This window comes from Ornithodoros turicata, chromosome 8 (genome assembly GCF_037126465.1).
Source record: "Ornithodoros turicata isolate Travis chromosome 8, ASM3712646v1, whole genome shotgun sequence".
Taxonomy (NCBI): domain Eukaryota; kingdom Metazoa; phylum Arthropoda; class Arachnida; order Ixodida; family Argasidae; genus Ornithodoros; species Ornithodoros turicata.
In genome coordinates this window covers 3,544,362-3,570,875 of record NC_088208.1, presented here as the reverse complement: position 1 = coordinate 3,570,875, position 26,514 = coordinate 3,544,362, and the positions used below count along the sequence as shown (strand labels likewise).

The 26,514-nt window shown below is 46.0% G+C and overlaps 1 protein-coding gene across 1 annotated transcript; it reads right to left on the bottom strand.

Moving 5' to 3' along the window:
* Nucleotides 1-474: 474 nt before the first annotated feature.
* On the bottom strand, nt 475-26,218 carry LOC135366392 (stromelysin-3-like). The gene is made up of 8 exons (XM_064599076.1): nt 26,068-26,218; nt 17,387-17,510; nt 15,512-15,732; nt 10,042-10,249; nt 5,741-5,899; nt 3,320-3,594; nt 2,814-3,137; nt 475-2,066 (listed from the first exon to the last, which is right to left on the bottom strand). The coding sequence occupies exons 1-8, from the start codon at nt 26,155-26,157 to the stop codon at nt 1,713-1,715; spliced, it is 1,755 nt and encodes a 584-aa protein (XP_064455146.1). The 5' UTR covers nt 26,158-26,218; the 3' UTR covers nt 475-1,712.
* Nucleotides 26,219-26,514: the final 296 nt, after the last annotated feature.

Genomic DNA, 26,514 nt, shown 5'->3' with positions numbered 1-26,514 from the left:
CCGGGTCACCAAATAATAGAAGTGATGTTGTTCCTCTACAGGAGTCCCGATCGGCGATGACGGTATGCCCCACAGGGCCGTACGTGTTAGGTAGCTTCTCAGCCCGTGGCATCACTCCAGGGCGTTGCCGAGAGAACTCACTGGTTTGTGCCGTGGCGCGAGGTAGTAGTGGCGCGGCTTTGTCGCCGGCAGGCTGTAGATATAAACGACGAAAAACTCCGAATTCATAAAAAAATAAACTCCGAGAAACCCTCCACAAATATCCCGAGAAATCAACTCCGAAAACCCAAAACACTGTAAAATTGGAACATTAAAAATCATTCGCATTGGTGACTTTGAGCATAATATAACAAACAATGTGACAGCCTCATCTTAGCTGTGATTGAGGGGTTAGCTCTGATTGTGATCCTGACATCATTCCAGCCTTTTTGGCAGTGCACGAGCTGCGCATTGATAACTGAGACAACTACAGTGTAAGGAAACAAACTTGTTTATCATCATTTCAATCACAATTCAATCACACACATGAACGTTAGGAAGTGACAATCTTTTGGCGGTAGGCAGCACTCTCTTTGAGAGTGTCACACAGCAGCAGCATAAATGTAAAAGACTAGACACAAACGAGATGATGAAACAACATGCAGTTGAGTATACGCCCCTTTGGCGGTAATGAGTCAAGGATTTGCTTCACACAGAGATGATGCGAGTCCTTTCTGTCTTGTAGCCAATGATCACTGGTCATGCTTCCTGGAATATTATTACCTTGTTCTTGCGGTTCAATATGTTCCAAAATAACGAAGGGAAAAGCAAGCAGTCTCTCAACAATAAACCTGTGTGACCCATGTTGATCCATGTGATGAAAGCATTCAATCCTTAATGAAAGAAAATCGCCTAAAGAAAGAAATTACGAGCCACACCCCCATGAAGGCAACATCGTTTTGGGCTAATGGGGGGGCTAGCCAACTACAGTTAATAGGTTTCACTCTCATAATTACAAGTGCATAGCAATCACAACACACGTGGGCTACCATTCAGTCTTCAGAAGATCGAGTGAAATATGAGTGGTAGAATAAAAATATGACAGCCAGCCGAGTCTGCGAACCAACAGTCAATCTCTTCTTATCTTTCCTCACTTTCATAGGTCCTTGAAAATATTGCTCCTACAGCCACGGTGCAAGGGTACATGTACGTGCCTCGAAGGTCAAGTCCTCTGTGTCTCTTTCTCTCTTATGTATAGTAGCCTTAATTCACTTTCAGTTCGCTCTGCGTCAATAAATATCGCCTACTTGTATCGATACCAGTAAGGAAACCCATGGTGAGCTACCATGTAGACTGCAAACATATCGCCAACGAGGAAGATGGCGTAAAAGCAGTGTAGCGCCGGCACTACACTAACTGTGCTAGTGCTCTATCACAGAGACGGATGCTAACCCAAGCGGTCATAAACCGTACGTAACCTTACACCGTGGCTGGTTAGTGGTAGCATCCACATTCACTCAACGCGCAACGACACAGCGACGAAGCGCCGCCCAGTAGAGTTCTCCAGCAGGCAGTCCACTCAGCAGCATACTCTGTCTCGCTCTCCAAAAGGCACACGTTTGATCATCGTAGTTGGATGGTTTCAGAATCACAGAGTGCGAAACCACAGTCCCAAGGCCTGCTTAGAACAGCAATCAAAAGTTCACCTCCATTTCTCATGGAGCCATAATTTTTCACGGTCTCGTGGCTGCTACTTGTAGAAGGAGAGGCAGCACGATGACATGCAATGCCCAGTTCAAAGATGTCGCGGCACTCTTGAGTGCTACGTCGGAGTCTGTTGGCGCTGGCACTCGTTTAGAGACCACGACCGACTCTCCGGCTTCTATGCTGTCGTCTAGTAGTCCGGCAGAAGAGATGGGCACGGATGGTGCTGGACGCGGGGGCGCTGGTGTGCGGTCCAGGAGATGGGCTGTAGCACTCTCTGGGTGGCGATGTGCAGCAGCTACTTCGTCGGAGTTTGACATTGACTTACAGTCGAACCACCACACCGCCGTTGGTCGTGGGTAAGCGGGGTTGCCATCGTCCACCTGAAAAGACGGTTGCATATGTCAGGAAAAGTGATAGTTCCATGCAACTATAGGACATATTTTGCTGTATTATTATAACGACGCACACAAGGAATGCAGAACTTATGATGGCGTGACACTGTTGTCCGCGGTCAAGACTGACCTTTGCTCTATTGCGGATTGGTCAGATCGTTATGATAAGATTACATTAATCGTTTACAGTTCGTTCGCGAGGCAGACGTCGTGGAAACGTTTTTAAAGCGGGGAACACCATGGTGCTGACCTTGGTGCCCAGGCAAAAGGTCACATCATGGTCGGACAATGGTAAGTTTTTTTATGCACAACCCTTCAGGGTCTCGCGCCCTTCTCGGTAATGAACACACCACGAGCATGTGTTGTAAGTCGCATCGTTGACAATGTAACACGTTATGTCATGACATACACTGGACGATCTGGCATTAAGCTTCCCTGCGGGTCGAGGCACGGTTTGGCACATTGGTCAGTTCTTCTTTATACGCAGAGTCGAGCGAGGCACGAGCAGCCCAGACACACTTCCAACCAAATGAGTATGTGTGCATGCCGGGAAGATTTCGAGAGATGTACGGGCCTGGATGGTCTAGGGCACAAAGTTATTAGCCTAGCCGGAAAGAGGGACATCGCGGGGTTGGATCGGGCCTTGCGGTACTCAAACAGGAAATTGTTGTAGTTATCTATCCTATATATCTATCCTATCCTAAATATCCTACATGTACACAAACGTCCTCTTACCCCGAATTCCTTGTCGTTGAAGCGATAGTAGTTCTTCCCTTTGAAGAAGTATGAGTACCCATTCTGCCACTGGAAGGCAGCATCCAGGTAGTCTGGGACTCCGTTCCAGTTGCTGATAGGCTGAGGATAGCGGTCAGAGACTGGGATCTCGCTGCGGCTGTCGTAACGCCAGTACTGGCGGCCCTTGAAGAAATACGTCTTTCCGTTTCCGCTCCATACGAGGACGGCGTCGATGTTGTTCGGAACACCCTGGAAGCCCACATTGATTGGCTGAGGGTAGTTGGGCATCATCTTGCGGTTGCGGAAACGCCAGTACTGAGATCCCTGTAATAGCAGACGAAACGTTTTCTTTGAGTACATGACCATCAACATATGCCGTAGGTCAAAGCGTTTTTCGTATGTTGCTAGGTTTAGTAAGGGCGCGAACACATCGGCCTTACTGCACCTCATTTTGCGGGAACTCAAACTGAAAGTTGCAATATGAAACAGATGTCAAGGTAACGCACCTTAAAGAAGAACGTCTTTCCGTCGGACCACGTGAGTGCAGCGTCGATGTCTCCAGGAAGACCTTCCCAGTCGTCTCTTATCATCCTTGGATAGCCTTCAGCTACGCCGTCGTTCTCGATCTTCCAATAGTAATCTCCCTTGAAGACGTACGAGCTGCCGTCCTCGGTACGCGTTGCGGCGTCTATGCTCGAGTCTTGGCACAGGTCGGGTCCAGGTAGGGAGGGACGACGGCTGGTGCCGCGTGTCGGACCTTTGGTTGTTCTTTGTGCAGGGCCTATGATAAGGTACACGTCACAGTTAACGGGGTACACATTTAATTGGACAATGCAAGCATTAATAAGCTCGGCAATTAAGCGGACGCATTCAGCGAAGGCGCTACAATCGCGCTGTGGTGTGCACAATAATGATGCCTCAGACACCGATAGGAACTTTTTCATAATCGATTCTAGTGAAGCTCGAAGTTTGTGGTGTTAAACATAGGCCGCACCTTTCCACACCCTGTAGAACCACCGGTACACTCTAAAAACGTGACTTAATCATGAAACAGCCTCAATGCCAACCACTACTGACATGAGGAGAGGGAAGTGCAAACCCCGTTCTTACCATTACGTAAAGTCGATGTGTGCGATAATTTTCGTGACATTTTTGTAACTCTCTGCTTACGCGAAAAGCTGCCTTTACGTGCTCTACACCAGCAGGTCACCTCCTAGTGCATTGCAAATCTTGTAGATGTGCACTTTTGTTCCACCAGATAACGATAAAAGCCACTTTTAATTTGAATACAAAGAGAAATTTATAGGGTCTACCTGATAAAGATAAGCGGGGAAGATAAATGTGTCAGCGCCAGATTTGAAGAAAGAAGAAATAATAGAGAGTTTTAGAAGGGCATCGTACGCTATCACCTCAGCGTACGTAAGGGAGAGCGTCGATGGTTCTGCACAAGCGCAAAAAAAAAAAAAGAAATAAAAGAACAGATGTGCGCGCGTTGCGCAGAACCAACACGCTATCCCTTACGTACGCAAAGGTAATAGCGTACGATGCACTACAACCCTCTAATGTTCTTAATGGTACTGTAAAGCAGCACTGATCAAATGTCATTTAGTGTGGCTATTCGATAGTCCAAGCCACCAGGACAAAAACTGCGCAAGTTTCATTCCAATCGACTGTGCAATTAATTAGAAAATTACAATTAAAGGTTACATGCAACACTGTACCAGGTATTCGAAATGAATCCGTACTCCTGCCACATACGGCGGCAACCACACTGCATGCGTATAACACTGGGCCCGACATAACAATTCATCACAATCCACCATAAAATCCGCCCCTGCAATCCATACAACGATCCACATCTGAGGATAAAGGGATAAGCGAACTGAAATGAAATGCTGAACCGTTGAAAAAAATGTGTCAGACGTTCAAGAAGCCAGACAGCGTCGGGACTGGTTTGTTCACAGAGGTTCACAGAAAGAGTTTGTTCGCTCGAAAGTTCGAAAGAGCCAGCGAACAGAGGGAGCGCGCAGGCGCAGCAGAGAAGTAGGCAGATGCCTCCATCGCCAGCGTCCAGCGCTGGGTTACCTCACAAAAAACACTGATAACAGGGTTTCAGAATGCGTAGGTAAACGGGGAATCTAATAATATGGTTACTAAAATAACGAAGTTCCGATGTAATAGTGTGTAATACCAATTTTCAGTGTTGCCCGCTGTACAGTGGGTTGTTTCACACCAGGCGTCGCACCGCTCCACTACGCGGCATTTTTCGTGGCAAATTAAAAATATTTATAGCGCGTTGTCGGTCGTATGGTTCCGCATATGGTATTTAGAAGCAACAAAGTCTCTAGTCACATCACCGGCATATCAGGCTTGTCTACTGCTTCACAGTACCTTTAAGCAATGGTAGGTAGGGACAGAAATGCTGGTGACGTCAATAGATAAACACTGGTATTTATGTGTGTGTCAGCATTAAAGTTCTTTCAGTTGTAACGCAGTAGTGTTATGCGGTGTTTTTAGTCACTCTGTCCATTGTTTTGTCCCCTGCTGCGTTTAACACTTCTAGGATGTTACAAAAAATACGCGTGTGTTGGCCATGAGCAGTATGCGTTGAAGTTATCTTTTCCGGAGGTGTACCAGTTGGAGAGCACCATCCGTACGATACCATGACATCTTAGGAAAGGATTGTGCCATGCATTATCAACGAGGATAGTATCGATCTATTCATTATCGAGCATCTCCAGTGTTTAGAGTACATGCAAAAAAAGCCCACACCACAAAATAAGTCTTCTGGTAGCCCGCTCTGTCCTTCTGTTACATACGCAATGAATGATACACGATGAGCGGGCCCCGATATCACAAAAAAAAGTGCATCAAAAGAAATGCGCTGCCAATGTGGCCCGAACAGAAATATTTCCCTTTATACTTACCATAAAGGGCTTGTATAGCATCGATGTCGTCCCTGTCAAGTTGAAACCCTGGTTCGAACCCTCGGTAGAATGGAGCCATAAGTGAGCGGCGCACGTCGGAATGGGAGAGGCCAAGTGAGTGACCGAATTCGTGAGCTGCCACTTGAAACAGGTTCACTCCTGAGAGGGAAAAAGTACAGCATTTTTTTGAGCGCGCACAACGGGGGCGATCAAAGTGGAGGTGCAATGCTTTAATCATAATGGCTCCGCGTTCGCGGCACCTGGCGCATCCAAAATATAGGCCTACTTTGGACATTACGTCTACGTTTCTAGACGTGGAGACGTGCTTATACACACTGTTAAAACATAACTGCGCAAGAAAACACCGCCCGGAGGCAACCGTATGCAATGGTATCCTTCCGTCTCCTGGCTCGTTGAAGGCATACTTTTTTTGTCAATTCATGCAGAGTGCAAAGTGTCCAAAGACGCCTCCCATTTCCGAAAAGTGAGGAGAAACAACGGTGTCACTCGTAATGACGGATCGGCACTAAGCATAATATATACTCGAAGGCTCGTCTGGACACTTCCCGACACACCTCTCCTCGCACATCAATTCCTGTAGTCACCGAGTGCTTCAATAGACCTCTACCCGAGAAACGTCATCATGACGTTGACAGGCAGACAGAAACCGAAAAAAACCGAAAGAGGAGAACTGGGTTCCACAAATCGGCACTTGTTCGCTGCCTCTTATTGAAAGAAAAGTAGGACCCAATGTCGCGTCCCTTTCAGGGACCATCGTAATACCTCCAAGACCGTGGCTTTTGGGCGCGACCTTGTCCGCCACTAGCTTCGAGCGTAGTTCAACTCTACCAAATTGGTGGCGCCGTCGAACACTATGACGTCATTTGTTTACAAACAGGGAGAGGTCTATTGATCTTAGGCAACGTATGGAGCACGCTGTCCTAGACTGCAAGTCAGAAAAAGCCTGGATCTGCCCCTCTTTCTAATAACGACAGCAGCGCGACAGAAAACCCAAGGTGACATTTATGCAACGTGTTTCTTACGTATCTGTACGTGTAATATGTTATGGGACACCTCATTGCCAGACCTAAAGCATTCATCGTGCGAGTCACCCATGATTCACCTGCAGTTTCCATTCAGGTATGACTACAAAAGCAATAGATGACCTGTCAGAAGTAAGCCATAAAAAAATTGGATCCCGCGTAGGTGGTCGGTCTTCGGAGGTTCCTACGAAATCTGAGGTCAGTGTACGTGGGTTAAGAGTGTGGGAGCCGCTCTTCTACAAAACGTGGGAAGCTAATAGACTCAGACGGGTATCCCTGAAGCGTGCATAGCATCGTATAGTCGCAAGAATTGTTTATGGAGCGCAAGACGATGGACGAAATACTTCGGGCGTAGCGCATACAAGTAACGCGCACGCATAACAGGTCCTCGACGTCCCAGAGAACGCGACTATAATTTCCACGAGCAAAAAGGCTACGTTTCTGCTCTGTGTTGCAGAGGTGGGGAGTAATGCATTACAAAGTAATGCATTACCGGTAATGCATTATATTTGAGTAATGAGTAATGGTAATGAATTACATTTCGCCAGCAAGTAATGAGTAACGGTAATGCATTACATTTCACTGAGTAATGCAGGGTGGCATTACTCATTACTTTTGTCGAATGCTCATTGAGCCTCGTGAAGATTGGGAACATCCAGGTTTTCTTCAACCCGCCTTTAACAATGAGCACAGGGCAACAAGGAAAGAGAAAGGCGCAGCCTGGGGAATTCTGCAAGGGTTCAACAGTCGGCAGCGTGTGTCACAAGTGTCTACATGATGATATCACCGATTTTCTCCTGTGTGCATTTGGAGTAAAGGATAATCAGTGAAATAGAAACATAGCCTAAGACACAGCCACAAGATATTTCGTAGCAGACGACAGGAAAAGACGCTGACGGTGTCATCTGCTAAGTGTCGTCTGCTAATTGTGTAGCACGCCACTTACGGTATTCCTGCACCGTGTGAATGCTCAACATAACACGGGACGGAACTTCGGCTCCGTACAGGAGCAGTGTTTCCGATTTTTTTCCCACTAGAATCTTCCGTGAGGATGTCGCCGGTGTGAAAACACGGTGGCTCCGCCTAAATGCTCGTCTACAGTGCCTCCGTGAATGTTCCAGGAAAAATTTAATACCCTGGAAAAAGGTTCGACATTTACCGCTAAACGCGTTTGGTAGAATGCATAAAGATGCAGCTATTTTTTTACGGGTATGAGACGGAAGAATGTTTGAGGAAATTCGTAAACTCCAGCATGCGGGAATCAGGCGCCAAGTGAGTTTCTCCACTCGAACGACGAGGTTGCCTTTCCTCAGAGAAGCACGTTTTTGTAAACGAATACAAAATTTAAAAAGATGCCTTCGAGTGTAGATGTTAAGACGCCAGATATTTCACCTGACTCTTCCAAATGACGTCACACGCTTTCGCGCTGGAATTACAGTTATAATTATTGTCCTCAAACACTGGGGAATTATCACCGTTCTACACACATGCGACACGCACTGCAAAGACACGCATCCATCCAATGCCGACAACGACAGTATTCTGCATTTCTCTCTCACGCGTACGAGTCTTTTGTCGCCTATATTTAGCCAGCAGAACAATCTATTATTAACTCGTGTTCCCGCGAGACGATAGCAGGAGCAACACTGATTTTCCCAACTCTCCAAAGGTACGACATTGAAACGCTGAGAGCGACAGACAAAACGATTTTCCTTCGTTAGAACTCTCGGAGACAAGAAGCTTTGATGTGTCTGAAAGGATTACGGCCCTCCCACCGCGTCAATGCTTACCGCGTCGGCTGATAGATGTGGCGAGAGCAATGTCAGCATTTCAATAAGTGTTACGGACGTATTCCGTGAAATGCCATTCCACTTGCCGCCCGCTGTGCTGTCACGTAAGGTATTTAACCCTCTCTATAAGAAGAGCAGTCAAGGACAAGGGGCAGCAGAACTGGCTGGGCGGTTCAATGGCATTTAGCTCGTATGACTAGTCCTTTTCATAAGCATTGTTCTTGTGGGCGGTTGGTGGGGTTCGTTGGCACCGAAGGGCCCGGTGCAAACATGCGCGTTACCCGCCAACTCCGAGGGATGCTGGTTACTGTAAAGGGCAGTAAGTTTCCGCCACGACCTAATTTTCCCGAATTTCGCCATCGTAACTTCGCTAAACGAAAGTGTCGCGATAAATTGTTAGCGATGAGAGAATCTAACTCGATCCGCGGGGGCGTTGTGGAAGTACCCGATGCCCTGACGAAGCTTCAGATTCCCAGCACATTATCTCCAGCGGGCATGCACGGCGAAACGCTCCCCGTAGGAATCTTCCCTGCAGTACCCCGAGGGATCTCACACCAACCCCCCCCCCCAAATTCCATAAATCCAGTAGATATGGGTGTCTGAACACTCGTCGAGATCAAAATCCTGCCCAGAACCGCGATATTCCAAACGTGCCTCCATCCGAGTTTGGTCATTATTCAGAACTACTTCTACACTATAGGGCTTGATAACTGCAGTCCCCTCCGTTGAGGGGCACTAGTCTCGACAAGGGCGAGGCTGCCGCCGTGATGTAGGTTTGCTGAAGAGTAGTTTTGGTTTTCGTTCGCTGCAGTATGCGGATCAATAGACTGTGAATGTCGAAAGTATGAAAATTACGGGGATATTAACGCAATAACCTTCGCACGCTACGAAAACGTAGGAACGTGGATGGTATCATTTCCTTGAGCATGAGGAGCTTGTAGGGACAGAGACACAAAACACAATCACGCGAACATGAGTAAGCCCTGTCCCATCCACTTCCTTATGCTCAAGGATGTGATACCCTCTACGTCGATACCTCACTTGCCTTTTAATGCTTTGCTCAACGCAGGAACACAAAATGAACGGTGAATGGGACGAAGGTGAACACCTACATGACGGCGGCAGTCCCCGTGTGAACCTGTATGTAGCTACCAGGTGGTGGTGGTGGTGGTGGTATGTTATAAGGAAGAGGAGTGAGGTCTGCCTGCCCAGACAAGGTGGCAAGTTTCACTCCTTTGTGAAAGGGGAAGGGGAGAAAGGTGAGTAAAAGAGAGAGGGAAGTAGAGAGGGTCAGAAATTAAAGAAGTTAGAAATTAGAAACACAGAGATAAAGAAATTAGTAAGAAGGTAGGGAGAGAGAAGGAAAGTGTTCACGACAGTCCCACAGAGGAAGCGAAAGCCTACGGATGTGGGTGGGACCCGGCGGGTACAAAATCTCGTCTACAGAGCTACCAGCTAGAGAGCTCACCTGAGTACTCCCCGATGGTCCACTTCTCTTCGTCGTCAAAGTGTGCATCTCCACCGTAGCGAGGGAAGAAAGCGTGGGCGAGCGTCTCTCCTGGTCCAGTGAAAGGATCGCCGTCACCGTGCTCCCCTCGGACGAATTGAATGTCAATGTTCACACGTCCTGGAGTCTTCTTGTGAGTGAAGGTCATGGGCGTCACATCCGACCAGGTCTGTGGACAGACATCGTGCAGTCATTTACTCCGTCCGTATACACGTGCTATTATAATCGGAAACGAATGCGAAGGCATGCTTTGACGTGTGTGACGAATGTCGTCTAGATATTCCGGGGTCTTAGCCTTTATCTTTTATCGTGTCTTAAAAGGTCGTCTAGGTAGTAGACTCTAAAAAACAGAACGACACGCTCAGAGGCAACCGCCATTCAAAATGGTGTCGTTCTCTCTGCTGAAATGGCGAGCGTACGCCTTTTTGTGACGATTTGGATACACGTTAACTGTCACAAAAAGGCGTGCACCCCGCTCTCTCCTCAAATCTGAAGCAATAACGGCATCATTGGGCGCAATGTCTGGCACAGAGCGTGTTACGCAGTAAAATTCTGTTTCGATAGTGTAGAGAATCGTACTATAAGAGTGCTAACCTAGGAGTTACCTAGGAGCGCTAACGCTATGACTCGCAAACTCGGCATCAAGCCATTGGTCCATCAAGGTTTGGAAACCGTCAACGTTAACACCTTCCGACTTGAAACTCGCTAGTATTCGCCCATCTGAGTCGGATGGTCCTTCCAGAATATCCGCGCAGCACGAGTAATAAAACATGGAAATATTCCAGTCGCCGGGGAATCCGGACAGCGTGGATATCTTCCGACTCGAACTGCTCTGGCGGGTCAAGTGCGATTATGTGCACCACGATATGGCACGACTCTAGCGAAGGCTCACCAAGGACCTCCATCAGAGGCACGGTCTGATCAAGAGATGGCGCAAAAACGATACTTCCGTGTAGAAGTTAAATTGCTTCTATACTTCACGGACGTCTGAGGACGACGCGTGCTCTACAAGACGTCCTCTACTTCCCGATTGCATTTAGTAGGAAGTATTCGACTCGAGCTCATGGATGCCAACTCAGAAGACAGAGTCGGTCACACTTTCGTTACGCATATTGTATACACGGTTTTCCTTCTGTGATCCTGAGGGCCCAATAGAGATCGAGAGTTCGTATAAAACGCATAACGTCATTGCAGACAGTGACTGACTTTGTTTTTTCGTTTGTTTTTTTTATTCGCAAAGATCCACATGCTCTGCAGCTACTATATATTTTCTAACGCACAGAAACTGGTCGTCAGTGCTCTTCCAACCCTCCGCACGTGAGGGAAATTACTAGTGTCCCGTCGCCGATGACGCAATTTGTTTTAACCTTGAGAGCGTCTCATTTGGCGTGACGAACAGTGACGTCAAACACGCTATTAACAGCTTTGAAGCAACGATGAGCAACTCGTTGGTACATTATTCCGGGTTTGTATGACTTCACTGGGTCTTATCTTCGACGAACGCTGCGTTGTTGAATACTTTAAAATAGAAAATAGAAAAGCGGCGACTGGGCGCCACGTAAAGCTCGACTAAGATAGCCATAGAGCAATTTTTACATTCACTGGCTAACCTTATCCCCCTTTTTTTTATAATAAACATATCCCCCCCCCCCCGGTGCATCGAACGGCGGTTTGTCCCCCACAGGTGCAAAAGTTCTGTCGAGGCACTGTTCGCAGAAAGTCGATTCATTTTGTTTATTTGATTTCGCCATTTCCGAGGCAATTATTTTTGTTGAGAGTCTCTCCAGGACGGTGGCAGATTTTTAGGGGGGGGGGTATATTTATTAGAACAGAAGAGGAAAAAAAAAGAGGAAAGGTCAGCCAAGCGGTGTGGCGGCTCGCTATTAATAAATTGAATAAAAATAAGATGAAAAGAAAAGAAAATAGTTAGGAAATGAAGGATAAACAAGAAAAAGTGAAAGAAGGATGAGATAGGTTAAAGACAAATAAGATTTAAAAAAAAGGTGAGAGTAATGTGCATGAGGGTGAGAGGTGAGGATGGGGCACATTAAGACTTGAGTTCAGAGGCTGCGCATGAGACCTGTGTCTCTGATGATTTAGTACTGAATGACTACATTGGTGCACAATCTCACGACACGTTTCAAATCAATCAATCAATCGCGACACGATCCGCTCAGAACCGAACGTGATATCGTTCTTATCCCTGACTTGTTGAAAGTGAACGACGCAATCGTTTTGCGGTATTTTGGATCATTACTATACAATTACGCTACATAAAGGAGTACGCCCACTTTCAGCTAATATCAGATGCCGCAACTGCCTCATTGGGCGCAATGGCGTGTCAAGTTCCGATTTTAGAGTAAAAGTACTAATTATGATCGGGAGTTCCACAGAAGTGTCGCCACTGAAAGTAGGTCAAAGACAAGAATCCCATCCCGTATCCGTGAAAGGAAACATATACGAGTGCTTCTATCACGAAGCGACGATGATGATCCCCCAGAAGAGCTGCAAGAGTTCACACTCTTGTGGTGGCTTTGCACTTATAGGGATATAGACGCCCCGTTCTCTCGTCGGAAGGGGCGTGATTATGTGCGCGGAATCGCGTTCAGCGCGTGATGCAGTCAAGTTACGTTCTGACACCCTTAAAAGACAACTTCGCGACATAGCACGCTCTTAGCCAATTCCACCATCATGAATGACGTTGTTCTGCCCCCTGATTGGTTAAAAACGGGAGGTGTACACCTTTTTGTAACACTTCTGCAGTTACGTAAATTCTGCAAAAAAAAAAAAAAAAAAGCGCATACGGCCCTCGCTTGCGATACAGGTATCATTCTGTACAATGGCTGACCTCCATCGTGCTATGTTGTGAAGGTCTGCTTTAAGAGGGTAGCATACACTCTTAAAAATGATGGTGGTGGAGGTGGTGGTGGATGGTGGTTGTGACAAAAACCGAAACCGAAAAATGAGGGGGGGGGGGGTGATGGCAGGATAGGCTCGCCGTTGTTGGCCACACAGAAGTGGACGTCGTCACGACTATAGCCAAAAAAAGAAAAGGAAAACGCATAGCAAAACAAAACACAAAGTAAGGACGGACGGATGGAGGATAGAGGAGGTTGAATGATGGGGATGCGGTGAGGTGCACGAGTTCATCGGGGAGAGTACAGTATTAGATGGGTCGATCAGCAAGGCCTGTCTTCAGCAGGAAGAGAATGAGGTTTCTTGCTTTGACGAAAAATGAACTTCACCGCATAGCACGCTCTTAGCCAACCATCTTCCCAAATCACATCGTTCTCTCCACTGATCTGCTGAAAACGGGAGGCGTACGCCTTTTTTGTGTCACTTATGCAATTCATAATTGTCACATAAATGGCGTACGCCTCCCGTCTCCAGAATCTAAAAACAGAACTTCACCGCAAAGCACGCTGTGCACCAGCCATTGCGAAGAATGATAGGGTTATCACTTCTGATTTGGAGGGAGAGGGAGGGCGTACGCCTTTTCGTGGCAATTTTCATATATCCCACAAAAAGGCGTACACTCACCCCTTTCTTCGAATCAAAAACGATAGCCCTATCATTCGTGGCAATGGTTGGCGCACAGCGTGCTATGCGATGAAGTTCTGTTTTTAGTGTGTCATGAATGTCATTCGGGATTGCGGTTGGCCAGGAGCGTGCTATGCGGTGAAGTTTATTTTGAGTGCATTCATTTCTAGTTCATTTCGAGTCATATTAAATGTCACTTCCATGCTCCTTTAACCGTGTATTCACACGAGCGACATCCTCACGGAATATTCTAGTGGAAGAAAAAGCGAGAACACTGCTCACAGAGTTCCGATATACCTATAGATTATCTATGGTGTCAATGTCAACTTTGTGCATAGGAAATAGACAAAATCGGCATAGGGTATTTACTCTACAGGGTTTACTTTAGGATTAACTCTAGATATCTATAGATATCTAAGTTCCGTCCCGAGTTATGTTGAGCATTCACACGGTGCGGAATATCGGGAGTGCCGTACTGCGCATTTAGCAGACGACACTTAGCAGACGACGCCGTCAGCGTCTTTTCCTGTCGTCTGCTACGGAACATGTTGTGGCTGTGTAGCAGGATATTCTCCATGGTTAGCAGTGTACGTGAAGACACGGCGTTGAGCGCTCGCGCTCACGTGACAGCAGAAAACTATGACGCTTTTCGCATCTTCCACTTCTGGGGGAATGTCGCTCCTGTGAATACACGGTAAAGTGCGCCGTTTTCGGGTCGTTTCGCCTCATTCAACTCTGGTTGCGTCCAAGCGAGTGATGCAACTCACTGGCAGATGATAGAATCGCTTCCGGGGCGGTTCCCAGCAGCGTATGCGTCGTTGTTTGGGAAATATGCGCTGCGTAACCATCGAAGGAGTTTACGAGGGACTAAGCTCCGTGAGAGTAACTTTATTTCGCGCAGCTCCTTGCGGAATAGAGGCTGGGCCAATCGGCCTCTTTGTCTAGGCGACCGCTTCCTGATTTGCTGAAAACGTCATTTCTTTAACATTTTGCGTAAATGTGGAGTGTTACAAAAAAGGTCTCCCATTTTCAACAGTCAAAGGACACCAACGATATCGCATCATTATGCGTTTAGTTGAAGAGTGGATCATGGGTTGAAAAGCCAAGATGCATCTCCGACGAGTCATAAATTACGCGCCCTCGTTATATCTTAAAGGGGCGCTAAAATGCCACCACAAGTTCACTTCAGTTACGTTACCCGCCATCTTAATTTCGCACTCGTTGCCATAATTCAAAACTTGGATTCCGTTACGAAGCTACGGCCAGAATTATACCGGACTCTTTCTTGCCTGGGCACTACGCAGTGATTCAGCTCGTGCATCGGGTATGCATCAGGTGCTTTTAGACCATGCGTGGTGCGCGTGAACGTGTGTGCCACGCCATGGAGCAGTTCTCGCGAAAAACATAGTGCGACTTGCGGAGTGCTCCGGTGTTGCTGTCCGAAGGACGTGAAACATAACTGTTGTCACTACAACGTTTGTGACTACTATTGTGGGCTACAATTCAGTTTGTTTTTCTTTTTGTTTGTCTTTTTTTCTTTCTATCCTTGGAATAGCAAGTCGCCGTAGTAGCTAACCTTTCCCTCCTTTTTTTATGTAATAAACGTATTCCCCCCTTTCTGTCCAATCACGTAATACAAAATGTCACAAAAGGGCGCAGGCCTCACATTATCTACGCGCTAGGAGAGGGGACCATCTCATTCGGAATTGCTTTGCTATATTGAAACGTGTTCCGAGATTATGAGTTGTGCTTTTAGAACGCGCGGAGCCGTGCATTAAAGGCTGGGTACGTGCTTGCAGCCACCGTGTATCGGAGCCGATCACGCCAGAGCAGGTGGTAAAGCGTGAGACCAAGGATAACTTGTGTAAGAAGAAGAAAAAAAGACCCTCACCTTGAAGGCTCTGGCGATCTCCTTGTCAACAGCGTCGCGGTCCTTGATCCTCCTCGGATATTTGCTGATACGATAAGTGAGTTCATGATTGGCCCACTTGGATCCCTGCAGAGCGTATCTCCGACGACGACGTCGAGATTCGGGACCTATTTCGTCGGAGCGGTCGCGGACACCACACCGGGGAAGTCTCATGGTCGTCGCTGTCACGTTGTCCAGTTGACCTGAAATACGGAGAGTCATCACTTAAGTACAGCGCAACAGGGATTTGCGCAACGTCTGCATCTTACATTCTAAAAACGGAACTTCACCGCGTGGCACGCTGTGCGCCAACCATTGCCACGAATGATAGGGTTATCGCTTCTCGTTCGAAGAGAGAGGGGGCGGACGCCTTTTTGTGACAATTTGGACATGCAATAACTGTTATAAAAAGGCGTGCGCCCCCCATTCTCATCTAGTTGGAAAATGTATATCATTCGAAACGATGGTTGACTCGGAGATGCGGTGAAGAGTTCAGTTGTAAAAACATGGTGGAAGTAGCTTCCTACTTATTTGACTCCAATGTAAACCGCGCAAAGCTTTAACGAACCGCTATAGGTTACCGATTCAGATTTGGCGAATCATGATACAAGCACCCGTCTGCACAACAAAACAATTCTCTCTTTCTTATTATTATTATTTTCTTTTTTTTTTTGAGAGAGCAATAGAGCGGTGATGCGGTCGAGTCAATATCCTTGCGGTTTGTCACACAAATAGAAACGAAAAACACTGAAGATACCCTTCTAATATAAAAAAAGGTTAAAAGGGTATCTTCAGCGTTTTTCGTTTTTATTTGTGTTTCTAGAGAGAGCATAAGGTCATGAAAGAATTCAGGGTCTGATGGAGATAAATGACTCCGATTCTCGGATATAGCGTTAATTCGTGATATCGTCCAGCGGGTATCGCGTTTTGTCATCGCTGAGGAAGGTTGTTCGTGAGTTCAGTGTCGAAGGTGCGGCCGCCAAACACGTTTCCGGTGTCACTTCTCCGCAGTAAGTTTTCTCTTGCGGACTGAAGGCAATTCAGTGGGCTGTTACGACTGCATTAGGCCAGAGTCTTCATGCTTTCTCTAATACAAAACCCCAAAGGGGAAAAAGAAAAGCGATGAATTTATACATGGACATGGAAACGGTTTTTTCTTTAAATTTCGTGTTAGACCCGCGAAGCAACTGTGGCTATGAGCTGCATACAAACGTGGACAGATGGAGAGAGGACAGCAGAAAGGAGTATAGGGGATAGGAGGGGGATAGTGTGCGTTCTGCACTCTAAAAACATAGCTTCACCGCATAGCACGCTCGCCCCAGCCAACCATCATCTCGAGTGAAATCGTTCTTTCCCCTGGTTTGCTGAAAATGGGGGGCGTACGCCACTTTTTTGTCAATTATAAATTGCATAATACCACAAAAAATAGCGTACGCCCCACGTTTACATCCAATCAAGGGAGAGAACGTCGTCATTCGGAGTGATATGGTTGGCTAGGAGCGTGCCATGTGGTGAAGATCTGTGTTTAGAGTGTGGACCAACGTCAAGAGGAACTGTGCCGACGTTCGTCCGGAAAGTCTGCCCGAAAACCTAGGGAAAACCTCAGACAGCACAGCCGGCGTTAGGATTCGAACCCGTCATCTCTCAGTCATCAGCACGACCTTGGCTTCCACCAACGAGTTCGTTCGGCCATGCCGCTTGTAAGACGGTGATTGCACGAAAGAAAATGTTCGTATTGCCCACTATATTTTTCATTGACGCTAACGTTACCGCGCGAAGAGATACCCAACTGTGAGTCTTTATGGCTGTTCACGGGAACGACAAACTTAAACTAAAGCATTCTCCTTCGATGCCTACCTGTGGCGGGAAGTCCCGCAAATCGCTGGAAGTCCTTGATAGCAGCGGACAGGGCCTGACTGGAGAGCAACGCCCCCGTGCGGTTACGGGTCATTTTGACGTAGCCGAACTTCTGCAGATAATTCTGGAAACGAGAGAAACACTCTGTAAGCATAGAACGCGTTATGTATCGAACACAGGAACAGTATAAGCGGTCGAGCTGGCGAGTAACTGAAGAAAGCAGCACAGTTCCTTGAGTCTGAGGAGACAGGCGGTGACGAAGAGGACCAGATGGACTGTTGTCATGTTCCGTGTCGTCGTCTTGTGCCCAGGCTGTCCCGCTCTTCAGACTCAAGGAATTACGCTGCCTTCTTCACATCATGAACCCCGTTCACACATTACATGCACAGACGTTCACAGATTATATCTTGGCGTAAGGTGCTGTTGAAGTTTATTGAAGTTTATCAAGGTATGCTCTGAAGGAGTCCGGATGTCCTGATGTCCCACTCTAAGTATCTGTCGTCACATAGAGCTCACATGACCTTAGGTATAGTGCATGCAGCCTACTGTCCAAAGCAGTCAGGACATCCACCTAAGAAAAATTCTGTCTCCGCGTGTATTGCTCACTTTGTGATTCACCAGAGTCTGTCTCAATCGATTTCAGTTTCACTTTATTCTTGCACCAAAGCGCGATGCTAGGGGGACTGTGCAAAAAAGCAGCACAAGTGTACTTGACAAGGAAGGCCTAGACTCCCTGCCAACATTTTTTTCGGACACCACTAGCCTTTATTTATTTATTTATTTATCAGTCATACCCTATACTTCTCCAGATCAGTGGAATTACGTAGGGGAGAGTGCAGTACACAACATGCAGTACTAACCAAATACAATAACATGTAGTACGCACTGAGCCAAAAGCACGTATAGCGTGATATTACATCAGTGACACGGATTTGATAAGTACAACATCTAACCAAATGTGTGCCTGCCCTTACTCCGAAAAGAAAGAAACCAGTTTTTGTGAAATGACTTTGCAGACATTATCGCAAATTATATCCGTTAAGCAATCGTAGCGTACCCACATTCCAGCACAGTATGGCTATAACAGTGTGGATCGCTTACTCTTCCACTGAGAGACCTCCACTCAATGAGGTTGGCTGAAATTCATATCCGGAGGCGTCCTCTTTTTTTTCCTTTTTTTTAATGTGCTCACATCTGCTTTCTTCATATGTGCTTTTCGTCTTTCCTCCATGCATCAATTTTATATGATTACAGTTTCAAATAGAAATTTACAAAGTGACGTACGACGAGACGTTTTCCTATAATGCAATAATGGATATATATTTGAAAACCAATTACAACTACCTGCGACGGTAGCTGTTACACAACCTACCGCTCACTAATGACGTTTTAAAGAAATGATGGATATTGTTGCAAGAACTCGTTCTTGGATTTAACGAAAACAAGACTGCCCTTTAAGAGCCCCCTCTTTCTCTGTTTTTCCTTTCTCTTTTTTCAAAATAGCGCAAAAACTTACAAATCTCTTTATGGTCCCATATAGCCAGAGGCCACGAATGTTTGACCGGTTTTCCCCAAGAAAGAATTTTTTTTTTCTTTTTAAGTGACTGGCCGCCGGATAACCAGTAAGAGTGCGAAGAAAATACAGCCAGACCTTCATTATCACTTCTTGTCCAAGATTTTGCCTTCTAGGTATCGCAGTGAATACGACGAAATGTAATGTAACTTATAAAAGAAAGAAGAAGAAGAAGGAAAAAAAAGCGCGTAAAAAAGAATAACCTTTCCGGCGGGGATTTACCTCTGACATCCAAGGAAAACAAACGGAAACAGAAGCATAGAAATAATGGCTCTAGGATACCGAGATACGCTGGAGTGATAGAGACATTCACTGGAGACTAAAATTAGCCTTTATGTACTATACAGGCCCATTAGCAGCCTTCTATTTTAGATGCGTGTATGACGTAGATGTAATTACTTTAAGCACTCCTCGTCCTCCGCACCAAAATAGACGAACGAAGTCAAGAAAAAAAAACAAAGAAAGAAAAGGTGCCCGGAAAACCCGCGTTTGATAAAACGGGGGAAATTCAGATCTGTTTTCCTTCGAGGACAATTTTACAGCGTGCGAAAGTCTAGTTAGCATGCAAACTGTGCGGTCTGCCTTTTCTTTTTCTTTCTAGCATTCAGTCTACACGTGACCGTCTGAGGCCGACTGACGTGCCCAGTGAATACCCAGTTAATTACACGTGGTCAAGTCATTCAGAATAGAAGGGTCGAAAAATGATGGCAAAAGGCGATCCGCGCAACGAAAACGGGTATAAGCTCGGGGAAGTTGATGACGCAAAACGGGTATATTGTACAGCTCGGATGCAATACGTGCAAACGGCAATTAATTTACACGAGGGCGTTCGCAGTCCTACCCCGCCGCACGTGCAGCATGTACACCCTAAAAACAGAACTTCACCGCATAGCACGCTGAGCGCCAACCATTCCCGCGAATGATATGTTTATCGCTTCTGATTCGAAGAAAGATGTGGGCGAAGGCTTTTTTGTGGCAAGTGGGATATATGAAAATTACCACAAAAAGACGTACACAGTGGTTGGAGCACAGCGTGCTATGCGGTGAAGTTCTGTTTTTAGAGTGTACACTCAGGAATGAACTTCACCGCATAGCACGCTCCAAGCCAACCATCATCTCGAATGATGTCGTTCTCTGCCCTGATTTGTTGAAAATGGGGGGCGTACGCCCTTTTTGTGACACTTATGCTGTCCATAATTGTCACAAAAAAGGCGCAAGCCCTTCCGTTTTCAGCAAATCAGGGCAGATAACGACATCATTCAAGATGATGGTTGGCTTGGAGTGTGCTATGCGGTGAAGTTCATTTCTAAGCGTGTACTCTCAATTATTATTATAACCCGACGCAGTTCTGTTTGAATCTGGTAGGCGTGGAAAGGGGGAAATCATAATTCCCTGTGCCTGGGTTCTCGCATTTATAACGACATCGTCGCCGCGTTCGTTAAAACCATACAATCATAAAATCAATCAATAAATAATAGAGGCGGCGCGATTAATGGGTATTAGACGAGCTACACTCTTAAAAATGAACTTCACCGCATAGCACGCTCCTAGCCAACCATGATCTCGAATGATATCGTTATCTGCCCTGATTTGTTGAAAACAGGGGGCGTACGCCTTTTCTGTGACAATTATGAACAGCATAAGTGTCACAGAAATGGCGTACGCCCCCCGTTTTCAACAAATCAGGGCAGATAACGATATCATTCGAGATAATGGTTGGCTAGGAGCGTGCTATGCGGTGAAGTTCATTTTTAAGAGTGTACGACAGACGGCGTCAGCGACACTGTAACGCTCCATTTTTTTTGTATAAAATCTCTAAATATTTAAGTCATTAAAAGACGCCATCCTTATAGAACGCCGTGAGATGTATAATATAGCGTAATAATAGATTTATTTAATTGTGGGAGTGATCGGGAGACAAAAAAGTCAGTTCACGTGACTTCACTAGATCTCCACTAGAGCCCCACATTACGAAAATAATAGGTACGTTACGAGGCAGAAAGGCAGGTTGGAAGAAAATACGTTTGAGACAGTGAAGTATTTTATGACAGATTACACGTCTATATAGGGTCCAAAATGGACAATACTCAGCAATAATCTCACTTTTTCACGGCACCGCCGTGTTCTGGATGGCAGGTCACCATCCATGTATACGAATGGCAATATTAGTCGGACCCTCAGAGCGTATCAAATGGGAGTTGATCGAAGGTTGCGACTTGGAGGAAGTCGCAATCTATTATAATACAGAAGGGGGACATCCCTGGCGTTCCGTGCTCTAAAGTCAGAATATGAGTTGCGTTCTCATGTCTCGCCGAATAGGTTACTGCATAGAGGTGTTCTTTCTTTAATAGTTTTATTAGCTTGTGCATAAACAGCGCGATGGCCTTCTAATATGGTACAATGGTTCGTACAAAACAGCGGAAAATGATTATTTAAGCACTGCAGAATCAAAAACGTCAATGTCACAAATTTCATTATTATAAACACGCTGCACGGAGGCCAGGGGACTCAGTGAGCTAGATCTTGGAATATTAAGAACACGACACTGACGGAACATTCTCATTGGAAAACCAATTGATTCAATCAAGCACTGGCTATCGAAAATGCCATGAACGCATTTGCATAAAAATATAATGTCTCCACTTTTGCGCCTCGCAACCAACGTGTCTAAATTGCAACGGCTAAGTATTCTGTTATATTCATCAAAATAGCGCCTCCCGAGATATCTATCGCAGTAAACTCTAAGAAATCGGCGTTGTACATTTTCTGGTCGATGTCAAAACATTTCCAATACAATTCCATACAACGGAGCAGTACTCTAGCTTTTTGGCAAGGCTTTTCTTAAACGACACTTCAAGACATGTCACTCGGGAGGGGAGGTTAATGGGGGCATCATTATTATCGTAGAAATTGTAGCGTGGGGCGGTTGTGTAATCAACAGAAGCGCCCATAGGTTTCTTTTTTTGCATCGTCCGAATACGTTTTAATATCGACCTCCCCAGCGGTGAAGCGCCCCGTATGATAGTCATAATTTTTTTGTCTGGCTACCGTCCATGAAGAATAGCGTGATGAGAAGAGAAAAGTACGGAGCATTCATAGAAGAACTGACCTCCTTCCAGATTGAAGCCTGAGCTGGGTTGGGTTATTTCGAACAGAGACGGTTCTTCTAAAAACACTCTATGTTCGAAAATCCCCGATTTGAGGTTTTTCCTTCAGTCTCCCTTCAACGGAGATTTTCCCCTTTTCTGACTTCCTTCTATGCTTCGTGATTGATTAAGGATGTGCCCTTTGTGACATAAAAACTTCTCCCACACGTGGTCGATGTTTTGGTTTCTTTCTTTATTTTGCTAAAGGAAAATAAGTCCGCCCTCCCCATGTTGTGCCTGTCCTCGTTGACGGCTATCTGTTTAGTCCCCGTTCAGGGGGCCTGCGCTGAACCCGACCCCCCCACAAAGTGTGTGTTGCACCGTATACTCCCCGTGGGCCCCGTTTATCGTATAGCCACCCTTTTGAAGCAACACCGAGGTTCTCTCCGGCATATACGGAAGGGGGCGGGCAGAGGCTGGTCGGCCTCGGCGCAGGCCTTCGCTTGGGAAGCCCGGTCGAGCGGACAGTCCGTTTTCCGGCCGACCACACTTTTTCCTCGAACCATCCAAGGACAACGAGTGCCGTCCGTTGCTCGAAAAAAAAAAAGGAAAGAAAAAGAAGAAAGTAAATAAATCAATAAAGTTGCCGCCTCCGTTACGCAGACACGGTTATGAATGCACACTGGGGATATTGTGTCACGATAAAAATGTTTGAACCAGCCGGCGCTTCGACTGTGTCGTGATGTCTGGTGTAAACACTCGTGGATGCAGCTCGTTGCCAATGCCTCGATGCCAATACACAGCTCGTTGCTGCCGATGCCAATCAATAAATTTATTAAGCTTAAATAAATTAAATTAAAAGCTTACACTTGTCTGGCAATACAATAAATTAAGGATATAGGGAACGGTAGGCTAAAACGGTAAGGAAGGTGGGCTAACTAATTCTGTGACTCATTCATCAACAATGCAATACATATGTTTGTTTGTAATGAAGAAAGAGGAGAAATTGAACTAGTCTCCCGACTTAATACTATACAATACAATACACATTGACAATACGAAGACATGTTGTTGTTGTAATGTAGCCTGTGGGATAGTTACGTGCAGTGCAAAGGGGACTAGCTCCGTACCCAAGCAGCACAATGTGCTGAAAGTCTAGTGCAATGGGGCTGGACGGGTTGGTGGAAGGCCTTGGACAGACCGGCGAAACTAAGGAACATTGATAAGACGCATACCGTCCACCCCTATTGCACTCGACTTTCAGTACATTGTGCTGCCTGGGATATGCAGTTCGCCTGACTGATGACAATACACACCGTCTAGTTCTCTTCTTCATAATTCCCGGGAAGATTGACTCTCATAGAGTTAACAATACAAAGATTTGTTTTTTTTTTCTTGAAATCGAGTGCGGATGATGCGCGGTGTATCAAACAGTCGTCGGGGCAGTATGCTTCGCGGTGTTGTTCTAGGAAATCTAGATGGGTTGTCAAGGAGACTACTTCCCGAAGTAGTTCCGACAATACACACACATAGAGGGTCGCGCGAGTGCGGTTGTATCCGCGAATAAAGCGTAACGTTTCGAAGTGTGCGAGGCTAAAATCACGGTGAGCACCCGCTCTCTTCGCTTTTAGGGCGAGAGCAGCAATATTTTTGTATATAACCAACATGTAATGTTGTTTTATATACGTCTTCCTCCAGGGAAGCTACAATTCACGAAACGCAGTTAATCAAAATTAGTGTCGACGTCTGACATCAATCGCTCATCAACTGCTGTACCTCTAGCTGTTAGACAACTGCGGATGTCACAACGTTCTTCAGAAAGGCTGTATGCCGAAAAGCGAAAAAACTTTCGTACTATACACATTTTCGTCAAGGTGATTTTTTTCTACAAATACAATAACAGCGGACGTGCGCACATAGTGCATGTACGCCGTGTGTGTGCCCATAGTCGACCATACCTACCTTCCTAGGTAGGTTCCCTATACTTGATGACCACACTGATTCGCTATGCCATAGCAGAGAACAGCAACGTTTTCATAGTGTGTTTTGTCGGCGCATAGCGAAATTTGTTCTGCTTCTATCCTCTAGTCAACAGTACCGTATTGTTGATCGTATGCTTTTTTTCTTTCTTCTTTTTTTATTTTCGTACGTAGGATTCGGTAATTCATTGACTGGGCACTATAGGTATCATTAGTCGACATTGTGAATTACAGGCAGATAAATTATTCTGCACTTTGATGCCAATAGACATTTGGTGATGCAGTTAAGGAGTTAGCTATACAAAGGTAAAAAGTAACGACTCGTTCAACGAGGCAAGAACCCAAAATGAAGAGAAAACCATATATGAAGGCCATTAATACACATGCAGTAGAGGTGTGCTTTCGTTTTCATGACAACTTTACTTAGCATAGCAAGCTCCTATAGTCAACCATCATCTCGAATGATATCGTTATCGGCCCCGAATTGTTGTAAACGGGAGGCGTACGCCTTTTTTGTGACACTCGTGCTGTTCATAATTGTCACAAAAAAGGCGTACGCCTCCCGTTTTCTACAAATCAGGGCAGATAACGATATCATTCGAGATCATGGTTGGCTAGGAGCGTGCTATGCGGTGCAGTTCATTTCTAAGAATGTACATGTAAAAAAGAACGCACGGGTCTCTCATTCTCGCATCTACATGCACCTACAAGTCAGTGGAGAAGTTTGAGTTTCAGACTCACTCGAACGGCATTCTGAAAGCTAATAGCGAAGGACACATAAAAAAAAAAAAAGTATACGCAGACGACAACTCTCATTATCTCAATAGACGAACTGATGCCGAGGACAAATCGCGAACTGTTAGCTATTTATTTTGTTTAAATAAAAATCGAAATGAGCCGATTCCGGAGAAACTGGAATTTAACATTGCCGTAGCGAAAATTCTGCGTGAAACCTGGAAAAACGGAACCGGAGCTTCGTCTTTCCTTCGCACCGCGGGTTCCGTTCCAACACACACCTAGATACCGGTCCATAAGGAAATCCCGTGTTTGTACAGGACGCGATCGCAGAAGCCCGTACGTTTGGTTACCTTGAAAGGAAAGCAAATAATGCCATCAATTTGATGGCGACACGAAGTGACCTCTCTGATCGTTTGCTGCACAGTGATGTACTGACATACTGAAATGCACACATATGTTTTGTTTCATAACGCTGGCGCCAAATAATAACGCATTTCATTTCGTCCGGATATGCTGCCACCTTAGAATCAGGAAGGTCGATGTCGTTATAAAGATTTCGTAATACGCGTGCACATATACAACGAACTGAAATGTCTTTTCCGTGTCATCATGGTGCTGCAGGTGTGAGTGAAGTGGAGAACGCTAAAAACGTGCAGTGATTGGGAAAGATAAAACGTATTACATCGAGCTGACATTGTTAGGCAACGCAACGATACTTTAATAAATATATACTTCCTTTTCGTCAGTTTGCGAGATACTTGATCGCCGACATAACCTACGTGTACCCTTCAACCCATAACAGGGTAGCAATGACGGGTGATTAGTTGAGCAAGAAATTTTGTTATACAACCTCGGGTTCACTCCGAATTCTCAGTCAGATTTCTTCCGCTGTCAGTTATTGATATAATAAAAAATTATAGCTGCAAACATACTACCTTCCTGGGAAACACATCGTGCAACTTTTATCATACGTTGTATCTATATTGTAGGAAAGACAAATACAACACAAGTCTCGCAACTGCCATCCTCATTCAACTTTTATGGTGGCTTCAAACAGTTATAGCATATCAACACGTAACGTTGCGAATATGTGCACGAGTGAAACTTCGTCCACTGACAGTTGTCAAAGTTGGACGTCACAGCCACCTGACATTCCAATTTTCCGTTTCCTATTGTCACTTTGAAGAGGGTGGCCCCAATCAACACAACTGTCCCACTGAACCCGCGTGCATCCCGAACGGTTTTGTTTGCAAAACTGAATGAAACGATAAAAATAAAGCAACGACCCCGAAAGAGTGGACTCACCAGAGCGTCCCCTTGTCCAATTTCTGTTTCTGCCAACGTCATCCCCAGGGCACAAAGCCCGCACAAAAGCTGAAGACCTAGGGACATCATTCTCGACGGTAGCACTCCACATCCAAACGCCGGTAAACGAATGCGAGCGGCCGCTCTGATGTCGTCTGCTTAAGAGGCGCACCGACACCGCGTGACTCAGCGCTGTACGCTACGCGCACTCCGATAGGTTCGGGGTGGTCACGTGGCCATGGCGCTTGGGGTTCACCAACCGCCAAGGTCGACGCGCGCGCGATGCGCCGCAGCGGATCGTCCGCGCGCCTGATAGCGGGAGGTTCTCACTATTGACATGCATCCCTTTTACGGGTAGCTTTTTTCTTTTTTTTTCTTATAGCGAATCATGGCGCGACCGACGAAGTGTATGCGTAAGGAACATAGCTATTCGGAAACGCTGTGGAC